Source organism: Pseudopodoces humilis, chromosome 2, assembly GCF_049639895.1.
Source record: "Pseudopodoces humilis isolate 2021_Gansu_Grassland_sample_001 chromosome 2, ASM4963989v1, whole genome shotgun sequence".
Taxonomy (NCBI): domain Eukaryota; kingdom Metazoa; phylum Chordata; class Aves; order Passeriformes; family Paridae; genus Pseudopodoces; species Pseudopodoces humilis.
Window position 1 is genome coordinate 94,775,082 of NC_142201.1, and position 14,762 is coordinate 94,789,843.

The following is a 14,762-nucleotide window of genomic DNA, read 5'->3' on the forward strand; positions in this document are numbered from 1 at the left end:
TGTTCTGTCAGAAGGCATTTAGTTGCATACTGTGTAAATTCTCTGAATCAATTAAAAGTTTTTCCTAAAGGTGTTTTGTAAATGGAAGTGAATTTGATCTTTGGAGTGGAGGAAGCTGATTATGGATCATAGGGAGCTACTGCCATGACTTCTTAGTGTAAGTATTTCCGAATTTAAGTTAATTTCATTAAGGACTTTTGGGGGAGCATTCACAGAAAGATCAAAGTGAATTAAAAAATAATCAAGATATAAAAAAGGTTTCTGCATAAATTCCAGACTTCTCAGCATCCTATTTTTATTATGAAAATGTTTACAGAATGATACAACATATTTCTCCTCAGGAGGGGGAGAAGTGAAAATGATACTCAGTTGTTAAACGGGTGTATTTGAGTATTAAATGTGGAACATGGCTAATGTGTATGCTTCACTCTGAGGACAGCAAATACAGAAGACCTTTCTTCAGCAAGTAAAGCAACAGGAAGTCAGTTCTTAAGTCCCTTCTCTGTAGAAACATACAATCCAAGCTGTTTTGAGGCTAATTATTTGTAAATTTTAGGGAAATGTACAAGTTATCAACAGACCTCTTAGCTTAAAAAGCTCAGCCCAAACTATGAATAATTTCAATGGTGCTGGTGTATCTCTACCCACAGTTTAAGGGCCACTTTTGCCTTATAGTGTACATACCTGTAGTTATTATTTTTGTTATAAAACTTATATTATTAAGCAGAAATTTTAATTACAGTACTGCAGCAACATTTTTTGAAAAGAAAACCCCAAAATGTTGGTATGGTACTTCCTGTCCCTTTTAGCTTTGAGGATTTTTTTTTTTTTTAATTATTTGCTAGAGATGTGTTGGGTCTTGTTTTATTCTGCATGCACCACTGTCTATATTGTTGAATATAAGGTGACAGTTGTTATGATGCAGGAGTGATAGAAATGAGGTCTGGTGTAGGAAAGAAAGTCTTGGAGTAAAACTTCCCTGCCAAGTGAAAGCTCTTACCTTTGTGTTACAGTGAGAGTTTGTGCTTCTGTGCTCACTGATGGCTCTTCACTTGTCTCACTAACTCTTTTAGATTATGATTTGTATGAGAATTTGTAAAGAATTTTACATACTGTTGATTGCAGAGTTGCAATTTTTTTAATTGCCTTTTCTGTTAGCCCTAATACATGGGTCTCACCTGTGATTGTATCTTTTCCTTTCAACTCCGTGTCAGCTGTAGTTTCAAAACTTCAGGTACTGCCAAGTAAGCTTTTTCAACATAGGCGTCGTCTACTGAATGTGTGAAAAGTTTCCTTTTAGGGAAGGAAAAGGGTGGTACTATGTAACTTGTTCTACTGGGCATACCTAGCGCAGTCAGATACTTTTGTTTGGAAGCTTGAAAAGAATACATTTTATCTCTGAGCCATGGGAAACCGGATTTTAGGCCTGTGCTTTGCACCTTGAAAGGATGACGCGACCTAATTTTTTATTCTTTTTCTTATTTGGGAAGAAGTTGGGAGACAGCTGTTCTTTGCACCTGGAGCCCTGCAAAGTGTGATATTTGGAGAAAAAAAATTACAAAAAAATCATACATGTTCTTTTTACCACCATGGGCATGTATAAAAAAGGAGGGAGGGAGGCCTGCTAAGGGCTGCTGCACTGTCTGTTCTGCCATCCTTTGGCTTGGTCAGATTGGGATGAGTTGTTCTCTTTTCTGCTCCAAGGGGCAGGTTGAGCAGTTTTCTGGTTGAAGGAAGGTTTGTAATTGTTGGACACAGTAGTGGTTATGCACTTCCATCCTTTATCTCTCTCCATGTTTCCTGAAAGGGAAGGTGTGTAAGAGATTGATCACCCTGGGTTACCCATTTTATCTTTACCCATTCTGTCATTGTGTGCTTTCAGCTTACAGACATAATCTTGTGTGAGAAATATTGCTACACAACATAAATCTACAATTCTACAAGCATGCTTCTAAAACACACAAGGCTGGAAAAGATATGAGACAGCAATGTTTTGTGCTGAATAAAGGGGAGCACTTGGGGTTTAAAGCCAAGGAAGAGCAGCATGGTACTTAGTGTGTAGGTTTCACAGAATTGGCAGTCTTGGTCAGGACCTCTGAAGCTCATCTAGTCCAAGTGCAGGGTCACCTAGAGCAGGTGACACAGGAACTTGTCCAGATGGGTTTGGAATGTCTCCGGAAAGGGAGACTTCACTGTGCAGCCTGTTCAGTGCTCTGCCACCCTCAGTGTAAGGAAGTTCCTCCTCATGTTGAGGTGAAACTGTGTGTTTTAGTTTATGGCCATTGCTCCTGTCCCGTCACTGGGCACGGCTGAAATGAGTCTGGCACCACCCTCTCGACAAACGCCTTTGAGATGTTTATATGCACTTAAGAGATCCCCTCTCAGCCTTACCTTCTCCAGACTAAACAGGTCCAGCTCCCACAGTCTCTGCTCATAAGAGAGATGCTCCAGACCCCAAATCATCTTTGTTTCCTCCACTGCACCCTCTCTAGTATCTCCCTGTCTTTCCAGTACTGAGGAGCCCAGAACTGGACACTGCTCCACATCTGGAGCACTGCGAAGGTGTTTGTACCTTGGGAGATGCCGTTCTTGTACAGAAAGACAGGGACGTCCCAGGTGAACGGGTTCCCTGTAAACTGGTACATGTCCCTTGGGATGAGCCTTTAGCTTAAGGCTGCCAGGGGTTGTTGCGCAAGGCAGGGCAAAGAGGCTCCCGGCACAGCCGGAGCTTTGAGGGCTCCACTGTTGCTGCCGGCGCTGAACGGGGAGCGCTGCCCGCTCTCTGCCGCCCTCACAGGCCGGGCAGGGCGGGGGTGCCTCATCCCGGCGCTTTGCCGCTCCGAACGCGGCTCCCGGCACCAGGCGGGGCCGGTCGAAGGCGGCCTGAGGGCGGTTCCGAGCAAAGCCCGGCCGGGACTGCGACTCCCGGCAGTCCCCGCGGGCCGCGCCCGCCCGGGCGGTGCCGGGAATGCGGGCGGCCGGCGGAGCCATGGCGTGTGAGTGGGAGCCTTTCCCGTCCCTCTCCTCCCGCGGTCCCGGCGCCCGCCCGGCCGGGAAAGGCTCCGCGGGGCGCTGTCCCGGGTGCCCCGCGCCTCCCCGGTGGGATCGGGAAAGGCCTCGGGCCTGGGTGCTGGCACAGCCTGTGGAGCCGGGCAGGGAAAAGGGAGCTGCCCTGGCGCTCTGCTGGGCGCAGACCGGGAGACAGCGCTCGCCCTGCAGGGGCCAGCTCCTCGAGAAACGCGAACAAACCGGGCGTGCTTCGATTCAGCTGTTATAAAACAAAAGCAAGCGTGTTTTGTAATGTAGTGGTGCAAATGTGAACCATTATTTTACTCCGATGCGCTTTTACCTGGTTGTGGCCTACGTTGCTTTAGGCTTATCCTGACAATTGCTTTTAAAGAAGTTTTTGAGGCAGCTGGTCAAGGCTGGGAGCGAGGTCTCTCTCTACAGCACTGCTGCACATTTCTCTGTATCTCTGTTACTTCCACATCTCAATGTTTGTAAACGAAACAAGTACGTGTGTTCTGTTGTGGCTGAGCTTCAGTTTTGCACCTTATCAAACTCCAAACCTGAGGTGTATAATATTATATTTAGAGGAAATAATATTAATTACCCTAATTACATTTCCTGGGGTTTTAAACATTACAGGGTTTTTTTTTTCCTAGTGCCTTTTTTTTCTTCTTGGTTTTTTTTTTTTTTTTTTTTTTTGTCTTTTAAGCTGAAATGTAAATCTTTGAGTGGCCAACTTGTCTGAATTAAAACACATTCCACAAATACTGAGAAGTTTTTGACAGATCCCTTGTATGATTATCTCGGTGGGTCTGGAACCTATGGTTACACCTATTCAGAGTACCAGATAAGCTTTGTTTGCTCAATAGAGCCAACACTAAAAGTTTCTCACATGAAGAGTATCGAAGGGAGCAGTTAATCGCTTGCTTAACCTCTAGAAATCAGCTGCGTAGCTACTGAAGTGAGAATTAAATAGGAAAAAATATGTATCTCAACTGCTCCTAACCCAATCTCATCTTCACTTGAGTCAGTTTCCAGTTTCCTGACCACTGGAACTGTGTTGCTTTCAGCTTTGTCTTTTTCTTATTGTGATATTTGACTGTATGATGGGGGAATTTTTCAGACAGGAGAGGTACTATGAAACTGGGATAGTTTTATAAAGCCAGAGAGGATCTATTGGTTGTTTGGTTTGTGTTTGTTTTAAAGGAAATAGTTCTACCTGATCAGGGTGTGTTTTCCTACAGCCTGGGGTACCCAGAGATTAATGGAAGAAGTCCAAGGGGTGTGCATAAAACTTGGCTACTTGGAGAGCCTGCAAATGTATATCCTGCTTAGTGGAAGTAGAAGCTGTTGATAACATTTGCAACTTGTCCAGAAACTAGTTTGCTAAGAAATGAATAGGAAAGATGTTAACCTTTCTTGGTTTTTATAGCCATTTCCCAGCCTAGGTGCGATTTGAGGGATAAAAGCTAACAATTCCTTTATTTGGTGCTTTTGGGATTATCCAGTCCTTTGGTGCACTAGTGACGTTTTAGGAGACGTGTGCAACAAGATGGGTTCCCACAGTCCGCAGCAGCTTGGGAAGGAAGGGCTGGGGGGACCTGTGCTCTCCCTTTCTGTAACATGGCTCCTTCCCCTAGAACATGGACTGGGTGTTGCTGGCATGTGAGCTCTGTGATCTTTGCAGGGTGGTGGCCATGCATGGCTCCCACTGGCAATCCTGGGTTTCAGTGCTCTCCCTGCATTATAAGAGACAGGCTGCAGCCTGAGTTGGTAGTGGTTTGTGCACATGTTTATATATTAACTCATTTGTTTCCTTCAATGCTTATTACTGAATTCAAATTTGGAAGAGTTTCCTGGAGGAATTCTGATGAATAATTTTTTTTCTTTTCTGCCATCAGCCTTCCGCCTTGCTCTTATCCAGCTTCATGTATCTGCTGTTAAATCAGATAATCTCCAACGAGCCTGTGGACTGGTGAGAGAAGCATCAGCTAAAGGAGCAAAACTTGTGGCTCTACCTGTGAGTAAAGATCATGGCACACTTAGCCTTTGTGCTTTAAAACCTCTTTATAGTGTTATTAATGACTATATATTCCTCTTCCTCCCTGGATAGCTTAGATGCTGTATGAAGCTTCAAAATAGCACTCAAAACTTAAAAATCCCAGGGATTGTATCTGGAGCACACTAAGAGGTGGGGAATGAAAAGGGAAACAAAAAAACAGGTTGATCTTCTTTGTAGTGTAGGATTCTGGTAAAGTTTTTGCTGACATAAATCCTAGGCAATGCCATCATTGATATATTCTGAATTCAGGTGAGTGACACTGCAGTTTGAATCTTTGCTGAAGAAGTGTAGAAAAAGGCAGTTTTCATCTAAAGAATGTTGACATGAAGGTGAAAGACAGTACACAGAAATTCTTTGCTGTAAGCATTCTAGATACATGAGAAGCAAAATAGACTTAAAACATATTTCCAGCAGGTCATTTGTGGTTGAATTATGATTGACACATTTCTCTTGTGACTTCCATGTGTGGAAACATAAATAGCGACTTAAAATGATCAACCACTTCTGACTTACTTTTTGAACTTCGGCCATAATTCAGTCACTTTGCTGAATTTTCACAATAGGTGTGCTGACAACAGGGTGGTCTTCCCAGTGCAGCTTTGAGCTTTTCTCCTCTCTTCATGGGGTTGTGTTCACTTGTGTTACTCCTGTACCCTGCAGCATCTGACACAGGAGTGCAAAGTTCATCTCTGTGTGAACTTTGGGTCTCAGTTTTACACACAGAATGTTTTCTCTCCTGATGTCATGAGGGAAGCATTGAGCAACCTTCCCAGCTCCTCTGTGCTGACATGGTTCTTGTGTTGCAAACGTGACCATTCAGTGATCTGCCCAGGCCTCCTGTGTAGAGATTACCTATTATTTACTGGTTTCATCATGTGTACAAACATTGAATTTTCCAGACTTATTTAGCTGAGATACTCACTTTGCCAACAATGATTTATGCTTTTAGAATAGGAGTTGTCAAACATGGGCAAGGCATCTCACAGACTTTTGGGAGATACGTTTTGTGTTGACATTAGGGCATGGGCATGAAATACTGTCTTCCCTCTGTTGTTTCTTCAGGGGTTTGTTGGTGGTTTTTTTATAACTTTATATAAAGAAAAGTAACTCACACTGAATATATGAAGATGGAGGCAGCTGGCTTTGCTTTCACTTCTTTGAATTTCAGCCCAGTTTTCAGAAACCAGGGAAGCTCATTTTGATGGCCTGCAGAGACTTCCCTTCCTGCTTCTTCCATCTACAGATTGTGCTGTGGATTAGCTGGTACCTGCTGGCCTAGTGCCTGTATAGGGGAAAAAACCCTTTCCATCTTGGGTTCATTTATTCCAGTTCAGTAGACCCTACCTCAGTTGTTAAGAAGTTTGCTTGAGCAGATAAAGCAGAAATGTTTATTGTGCTAGTCACAGCTTGATTTTTTTTTTCTCCCTTTTCCTTTGTCGAGGGTGGGGGTGTGTTTGTCACTCCTGATGAGCAAAGGGAACAGTGGAGGTGTCTGGGCTGGGAGTCACTTTCTCACAGAAGAGAAGTTGCTGCCACAGTTTGATAGCCTATCTGTGGCCTCCAGCTGTATTCCTTCAGGGGACAAAAAAGTGTTGTGTGGGGTGTCTCACATCCTCTCAGAGCTGTCAAGTGTAATGCAGAATGAAAGCTCCTCTTATCTTGGGCATCTCAAATACCACTAGCCTGCCTATTTTAGGTATCTAAACTACCCTGTTAATCTGACAGTGTAAAGATAACATGCCTGGTTCTGAGGGATGGCAAATCTTTAACTAGGGGACACTATTCAGGTTGTCAGGAAATAGTGTTTAAAGGATTGGTTTAGCAAAGCAGTAAGTAATTTTGAGAAATGCATGCTTTTGCAAATGTCCTTTTAAAAATTAAGAAATTATGGGCTGAGGATGAGCATGAGCATTTCGCAGTTTTGAGAGGATCTTTTGAGCTTTTAACTTGTCAAATGACCTGTGTGGAACTTGGCTCCTCATTCTGATGTGAGCATCCCTTGTGTTCTTGCTAAGCCCAGAGCAGCAGTGAAGTGCTAGCTTTACAGCTTGCATGATAGTCTTAGCTCATATCGTGTTTGGCATGCACTCCACAAACACACCTGTTGTATTTTCAACAATTGTTCAAGTCTTTCTGGCCTTCCTGGCATTTTCTGGTTCATTTATTGAGCTGCTATAAACTAAACTCCTGTAACCAAAGGTTGTTTGAGAACATGATTAGAGAGGAATTTGAAAGGTTAGGTATGTCTCATTGTAATGGTGTTACTGGATTTTAGCTTTTTATTTTTTCCCGTCTAATTCTAGGAATGCTTTAATTCTCCATATGGAACTCAATACTTTAAGGAGTATGCAGAGAAGATCCCCGGGGAATCAACACAAAAGCTGTCAGAAGTTGCAAAGGAGTGCAGTATATATCTCATTGGAGGTAGTTTACTCTTAGTGACCATCTCACTGGGGGAAAAATGGGAAATGTCTATTACTGCCATTGGATCAAAATTACATCAATAATATAGTGGGGGAAACCTCTGTTCTTGCCTTTACAAAGGATCCATTCCAGAAGAAGATGGTGGAAAGCTCTATAATACATGTACTGTCTTTGGGCCTGACGGTGCTCTGCTAGCAAAGCATAGGAAGGTAAGACAGCAGAATACTGTTATGAAAAGTTTTCTCAGCAGTGTTGCACAAACTATTTCATCTGTACTTAAAGATGATATAAATTAGTAGAATCTTATTATTATAAGTTGTGTACCATCACCCATGAAATTTCATGTAACTTTTATTTGGGGCATGTAAATGCCACTTCAAAAGGTGGTCATAAATTTGTTCTGGATAAGGATGACAAAATAGTGGAAGGTGTAATTGGCTTTCCCCATATGCTGGGAAAGCCATGATAAAGAATGAAACCTGATCCAACTCAGATATCTCTGTACCCTGGCCTAAGTCTAAAACACAGTGCCGCTTTAGTGGGATCAGGATTTTTCCTCAGCTTCCTGATGGATTTAGTTTCTCTGTTATAATAAATACTGTTCTTTACATACTTTGTAAAGTTTGTGCTATACATGTGGTTAGTGCAGACATGCGGAGTCCAAGTTAAGCTGTCATTGCTATTTGTGGTAGATGTTTGCTTGTTGTCATCTTCCACCTCAACACTGCTTTGTGCCTTCTAGAAAACCGCCTCCCATTTGTAACTTCAGAGTCAGTTTCTCTTCATGGGACTGTTGTATTCGTTCTTATCCCCAGTTCTTGTTCATTGGAGAGTGCACACAGGGATCACTCTATGAGTGAACAGCAGCTTATTTCTTTCAAGGATAAGCCAGAAAAGGTAATGCAGGGTTACATGGAACAAATAAGGTGGTGCAAAATCCCTCAGTGGTGCAAGTATTCATTTATTCTGTTTGCTGATTCTTCATTAGCATCACTTACTAGATCACCTTGTGCAGTTCTGTGTTGCCTTCCACCTGTCACAGCACAGCAGTGTGCAAGCCCAGGAGTTGCTCGTAGAATGAGTGCAGGCTTGTGCAAAGTATGAACAAATGATAAACTAAAACCAGCTCTGTTGTTAGGAACAGTCAGGAACACTCTCCATTGCAAGGGAGGGTTAAAGGTTGCTGCAGCCCCTCAGGGACATCTGCATAGCTGAAGTTATGGGAACTTTTTGGCTCGGTGAAGGTGTTTTCTTGAGAAGCTTTACAGGAATGGGACTCAAATGTTAGAGACAATTCATTAAGTCAAGACATCTGTCTGTTTTGCATGCATTTGCAACTTTAGACGTGTATTTAAAGAAGAAAATACTTTAAATCATCTTTGGGGGAGCTAATAACGTTAAGCAATGTTTACTTTGGATCCTGACAGAAGAGTAGTCTAGATAACAGTAGAAAACACATGCCTAAAGAGACTCAAACACCAAGTAGAGAAATTGTTAGTAATTGTTATTAATCATAGTATAATTGCAGGTTCATTTGTTTGACATTAATGTTCCTGGGAAGATACAGTTCAAAGAGTCTGAAACACTGAGTCCAGGGAATAGTTTCTCCATGTTTGACACGCGTGAGTACAAGACAAGCCCTCTCTTTTATGGAGCTCTACTACAGTAACACTACAGTCACTCTGGAGTTCTCCTCCCCCTCCTCCCTCCCAGCAGTGGGTTTTTAGACTATCAGATTGGGCATTTGATAACCATGGAAAATATAGTTTAAGTTTGCTTCAAGTGTTTGGGTCACTCCTGACACTTTTAAAAAGGTAGTGTTGTTGCAAAAGGACAGAGGAGTAGAAATGATTGAAACATACATCACTCCACTTGCCTTAATTAAAGAATGGTCCTGTTGATTTGTTAGAGAGATGTGACTGTATTTTTTATAGCAGTTACAGCTTGAAAATGGTTCTTAAAAAACACAGCCTAGAAAAGAAAGTACGTAGCAGCCTACACTGGTACATTGCTTCACATGAGGATGATATAATAATGGAGACAGTTAACTAAATCAGGAATCCCATTTCAACCTTCTTGAATCAACCACCTCAGATAAAAAAAAGCAAAATGTCTGCTCCTCCCCACCCCATATTGCTCAAAAACTGTCAGAGTCTGTTTACTGAGCTCTCCACAGAGTCTTGTCTGCCACAGTCACTTTCTCTTCCTTGCCATGTGCACACTCTAAGAAAGTACATGATTGTATTTTTACTCCATGGAAAGCAGGGAGTGTTTTCTTTTATTGGAAAGAAATTAACTGAAAAAAATGCAACTAAATGAGAAAGGAACATGTTACACAAAGATCTGATACAACATGACTTTGTGGAAATGGCTGTTCTTAAAGGCTAGGTAAGACTGCTTCTCACAGTCTTTCTGTCATCATGAAGCATGAATTCTCCCCCACCAATAGCCAGTGCTTGTTGGACACACTAGCTCCTCCTGTTGCTGTGAGCCATGTAAAATAACAGTTGGCAGGATGTCCACAGGGAGTCTTGTGATTGTTTTGTGTACTCATGCTAGTGATGTGACTGCTGTCTCTTGTGTTTTGAGAACAGCATACTGCAAAGTGGGCCTGGGCATCTGCTATGATATGAGATTTGCTGAGATGGCTCAAATCTACGGCCAGAAAGGTGAGGCTGGGTCACCTAAGGGAACATGAGCAGCCCTAAGGCCAGGCCTAGGCAGGCTGGTTCTAGGTGGTATGTGCTGGGTGATCCCTGTGATCAGGCATTCTTATCACTGCCCAGTAACACAAAATGCATTCTGTGGCCAAGACTTTTACTCAGATTAGTGACTTCTCTCAGGGAGTAAAGTAACCATCACTTCCTGGTCCACATGTGGTGGTGGAGTGATGGAGTTGTGGGGTACCCCACAACAGCTCTTGGCTGATGTAACCTGTTACACATGGACAGGCTCTGTTTGGTTCCATTTTGGGCAGAGGCTGGGAAGTATGGAAAGAAACCTCACCCTGGGTTTCAGTGTGAAGGGCCGCTCTAGGCTAAACCATCTTCCCCTTAATGATGCTTGGGTTCTAATTGTCTCTTAACAAAGGTTGCCAACTGCTGATATATCCAGGGGCTTTTAACATGACAACAGGACCGGCTCATTGGGAACTCTTACAAAGGGGACGGTAAGAACAACCTAAGAGCTTATCTCCCTGTTCTAGGGGAGTTTTGGTGCATGGAACTGAACTTCCTTGTGTTCCAAATGACACCTGTGTGTCAGAAGTGGTGCTGCAGGGCCACTCTACCTTTGGAGCTGTACCATCCCTCAAGCCTTGCATGGGACACCAAACTGATTTTACTGTCAAGGAGAAAAGCAGGAAATTCTCGGTCTTGACTCCTGCCAGCACCTGTTACGCCCTTTCAACAGCCCTTTCCCATGATTCTATGAGCACCCTTCACACACAAATTCTAGAGAGAACTGCCAGCAACCATTTGGGAAATGCTCTAATTACAGGTAGAAGTAGACTCAGAGATGGCTGAATGCAGTATTTGTTCATTTGGTCAGCTTCAATCAATTTTGCTACATACTGAATGAACCTGCGAATTACATGATATTCTTTGTACTAACTCTGGAGCCAGGTGCTAGAGATTTCTCTTTCCAGGCTCTTCTTTCCCTGACCTTTGTACCATTCACAGTTTTGGCTAGTCATTTAGAGGATATATAGCTTCTCCTTCAGAGTGGATTCTTTCTCTTCTGCTTAATTAAATGGTATTATAAAAACAATTCTTATCACTTTTTCCTCCCTTCCTTCATTTTTCTGTGAACACAGAGCTGTTGATAATCAACTCTATGTAGCAGCTGTATCTCCTGCTAGAGATGAAAAAGCATCCTATGTTGCCTGGGGACACAGCACTGTAGTAAATCCTTGGTGAGTTCAATAAAATAAACACCACCTATTTTTGGTTAAAAAAATACTTTAGTTACCAGTCACACTTCAGTCCTACTTTTTCATCTACTGTTAAAAGTGCAAACTCTTGGTAGAAAGCACATGAGACTTGAGCCTTCATTTTCAAGATCATAATTTAAAACAGCCAAACTGAAAAAAACAAGAAGCAAACTAGAACTAGTCTGAGTATATATTCATTTTGGTAGTAAAGATGCTACTTAGTCCTAGGATTTAGCATTAGTTGAACTGCTGGCCTTGCCACTTTGTCCCGAAGTTCAGTCCATTATATGCTATGCATATGGTAATACTCGGTGCAGAAGCAAGCCAGCTTAAACGGCTTACACAGAACTATCTCATTTCCTCAAAGAACAACACTGACATAAGAAAGAACAAGAAGAATGTCTTCAGCTAGAGAAGAGAGATTCTGACTTGAGCAGAAGTCACACAGGTGCACAGGAGGTAAAAGTGACCAATCTTTAGGCAGTTGTTTTTCTTTCAGATAAATCTACTGATAGTTTGCTTCCAGTTGTTTGCACAGTAAGAAAATCTTTGTCTATGTCTTGAGCTTTTATGTGCTGAAAGCAGTGACAGAACACTTGGGGGGGACATGATCATGTTCAGTAGTTCATGCAGAGTAAAAGTATACTGTTAAAAGCCAGTAGGATCTTCAAAGGAGAAAGTGTACATCTTGGCCAGTGTGGTTGTTCCTTTCTGCTGGAGGTGTGTTGCATGCTCACATGTGGTTCTCGGAGTGGCTTTTATCACAGTTCTTGATCATTGAAAGACACGTTGAGGATGTATATATCACATATAAAAAATGCCATATATAAAGCCTGGAAGCCATTTCTGTCATGCCAGAGTTATGGATTATGATGTTATTTTTAGGACAGCCCTGTCATTACAGCTGTAGGCATCAAGGGTAGGAACTCCTTTTCTGTACAAACAGCAGCAACTGGACTGATGCCTCAAGACCAGTGTGTTAATCCTGTGAACAAATGTGCTTAATTTTGCAGGGGTGAAGTCATAGCCAAAGCTGGGGCTGAGGAAACAGTTGTATACACAGATATAGGTAAGGGGAAAATTGTTTTGGTTTTTTCCCCACTTTTTTTCTTGAGTACATGTCATGACACTAAGGAGAGACAATTTTTCAAGTCTTTGGACTTATATATGCAATTACAGATGATGCAGTATTCCTCTGCCTTGTCCACCTTTGCTGGGTTAAAGCAAGAACCAGCAGCACTTGGCTATACTGTTCTATATACAATACTCTACAGCTGTATCCTTCTAGTTCACTTCCTTAGGAAGAAGGTGCCACCTTAGGATAAAGCTGAGGCTTCCTATAGCCCTGGCTGCTCACTTGCTGTGCTTTACCACCCCATTCTCCATCAAAGCTGCTATTTTCCCTCAGAGCAAGTCAGGAGCTTTTCTTTTTTGGCTGCTGTTCTCTTAACTCTTTTCTTCTCCCCTGCAGATCTAAAGAAACTTGCAGAAATACGTCAACAAATTCCTATTTTAAACCAGAAGCGTTGTGATCTCTATGGTGTAGAGATGAAAAAGTGAAGCTGGGTGAAGAGGGAAGGTTCAGCTGTCACAATGGCTGTTGCCTTCATCTTTGGAAGGATTTCCTTAGTAGTTGTTCCACAATTTACTGCCAAATGTGCCGGTTAGGAAACCATCACATAACAAAAAACTTGGTGCAATTCTAATATGATTGAAATATAACTTTTCTATTTCCTCTCATACTTAAGTATTTCAGAGTACTTTGCAGCTAGGATAAGGATGGAGAGGAAATCAGTTCAACACAGCAGTGATTAACATTGACTTTTATGCATCATAATGTCTTAGTTACCTTCTGAGGGCTGTTTTGTAGAACACAGAAATGGAATTCTTGTTCTCTGAAACTCTGTCTCAAGTCAGCTTTGAATTTTGAATTTTTCAGCGAATTATCAGAAAATCTAGAAGCATGATTCTTCTCACTCTGTCCTTTTTAGATGTACATGACTTAACCTAGGTCCTTGAATGCCCTACTTCTAACTTGGGAAGCTTAAAATTTAACACACCGAGCAAAACAGGCCAAATTCTGCTCTTCACTACACAAGACACCGCAAGAAGCTGCCAGACAGAGCTGTTCCTATAGAATCTGTAACAGTTTTTTGTTCATGTGTTTGTCTGGATCTGTGTATTAAATTCTCCTTATGGCAAATCTTGTTCATTGCTGAAGTGACATGGGTTACTGTGTTGCTAAAATAATTCAGACGTTGCCACACCTTTGCTCTCCATACTGCTTCCTTAATAGAATGTCTGAGTGGGCTTTAATTCTGCTGCCTGGAAAAGGCTGAGGGGAGTCAGGTTGGAAAACCTGTTACCCCAAGTCCTTCTGCCCACAGTCTCCCAGAAGACTGCTCAATGTTTGAATGCATTATTGCTGTCATGGGCAGCTCCCATCCACTGCAGAGAAAACATTCCTTACTGTGCTGCTTTTGCTGGAGACAAACTGTGAATGATGGCTTTAAAATGCTGAGAACCAGCCAAGCATGTTGCACTTTTGGTTTTGGGTTGTTCTTTTGTTTTTTTTTGTTTTTTATTTGAAGGAAGACATCTTTTAATGTAAAAAGCATTTACAAATTATGCTTTTTATTCCTTGGGATGAAAATAAGAAGCAACTTACCAGCCTTCACTGATAAGCTTTTCGTTTTCCAGCAGCATAAAACAACCCTAAGGCTAAAAGTGACTTCAAAATACAAAAATGGGAAGGAGAAAAGGTTTTATCTTGCTCTAGCTAACCACATTTCCCCCAATACCATCTTACCTTTTATTCATGTTCAGCAATCCTCCTCTTCCCACAGTTTTTTGGTTTGGTGGGGTTTTCTGGTTTTTTGGTTTTTTTTTTTGGTTGGTTGGTTGGTTGGTTGGTCTTTTTTTACATTTTGGCTTCTCTGCAATGAGCTGGGTGTGTGTTCTATAAACAAAAAAAACTCAGCCAAACCCTGACACATCCTTTCCCTCAATTCCACTTGGTGGCATTCTGTATCAGCAGGTATTTATGGTCTACACTTTTCACTGCATTTTGGTGTACATACTGCACCAGAACTTTTAAGAAACAAGCCACAGAGCACAAGGTGAAATGAAGGTTTATTTGTTGAAAAATAAATATTAAAAAATTAACAATTTACCACTTGAGCCGAGTCTCCTGCATTAGATTAGTGCTTCCCACATACTCAACAACCCATATCCATGATGGCCACTGCTGGGCTCCAACTTCTAAATCATAATGATTTCATCTCTTTCCCTCCCCTTTCTCTACTAGTTCAACACGCAGGAGTAAATAAATACAAC

General features: G+C 42.0%; 2 protein-coding genes across 3 annotated transcripts in view; both read left to right on the top strand.

The window, feature by feature from the left end:
* Positions 1 to 146, top strand: part of TBC1D23 (TBC1 domain family member 23) — a 32,139-nt gene extending 31,993 nt beyond the window's left edge. The window contains exon 21 of the transcript XR_015771965.1: positions 71 to 146. The gene's annotated coding sequence lies outside the window, so the exon portion shown is untranslated. The remainder of the gene's footprint in view (positions 1 to 70) is intronic.
* A 2,803-nt stretch (positions 147 to 2,949) lies between these two features.
* NIT2 (nitrilase family member 2) lies at positions 2,950 to 14,596 on the top strand. Of its 2 annotated transcripts, none has more exons than XM_005523948.3 (10): positions 2,950 to 2,996; positions 4,911 to 5,029; positions 7,375 to 7,495; positions 7,616 to 7,704; positions 9,024 to 9,117; positions 10,090 to 10,164; positions 10,586 to 10,664; positions 11,310 to 11,408; positions 12,440 to 12,495; positions 12,898 to 14,596. In XM_005523948.3, the coding sequence occupies exons 1-10, from the start codon at positions 2,969 to 2,971 to the stop codon at positions 12,984 to 12,986; spliced, it is 849 nt and encodes a 282-aa protein (XP_005524005.1). In that variant the 5' UTR covers positions 2,950 to 2,968; the 3' UTR covers positions 12,987 to 14,596. The 2 variants fall into 2 exon arrangements, with proteins under 2 accessions (XP_005524005.1, XP_087908021.1); XM_088051895.1 differs by lacking the exon at positions 2,950 to 2,996 and adding an exon at positions 3,480 to 3,513.
* The last annotated feature ends 166 nt before the right edge of the window (positions 14,597 to 14,762 follow it).

Excerpts from the sequence above, each read along its gene's own strand:
- NIT2 (XM_005523948.3), top strand. The coding sequence starts at position 2,969 with ATGCGGGCGGCCGGCGGAGCCATGGCGT. Across the intron at positions 7,705-9,023 it reads TGCTAGCAAAGCATAGGAAG|GTTCATTTGTTTGACATTAA; the intron begins GTAAGACAGCAG and ends GTATAATTGCAG. Across the intron at positions 10,665-11,309 it reads GAACTCTTACAAAGGGGACG|AGCTGTTGATAATCAACTCT; the intron begins GTAAGAACAACC and ends CTGTGAACACAG.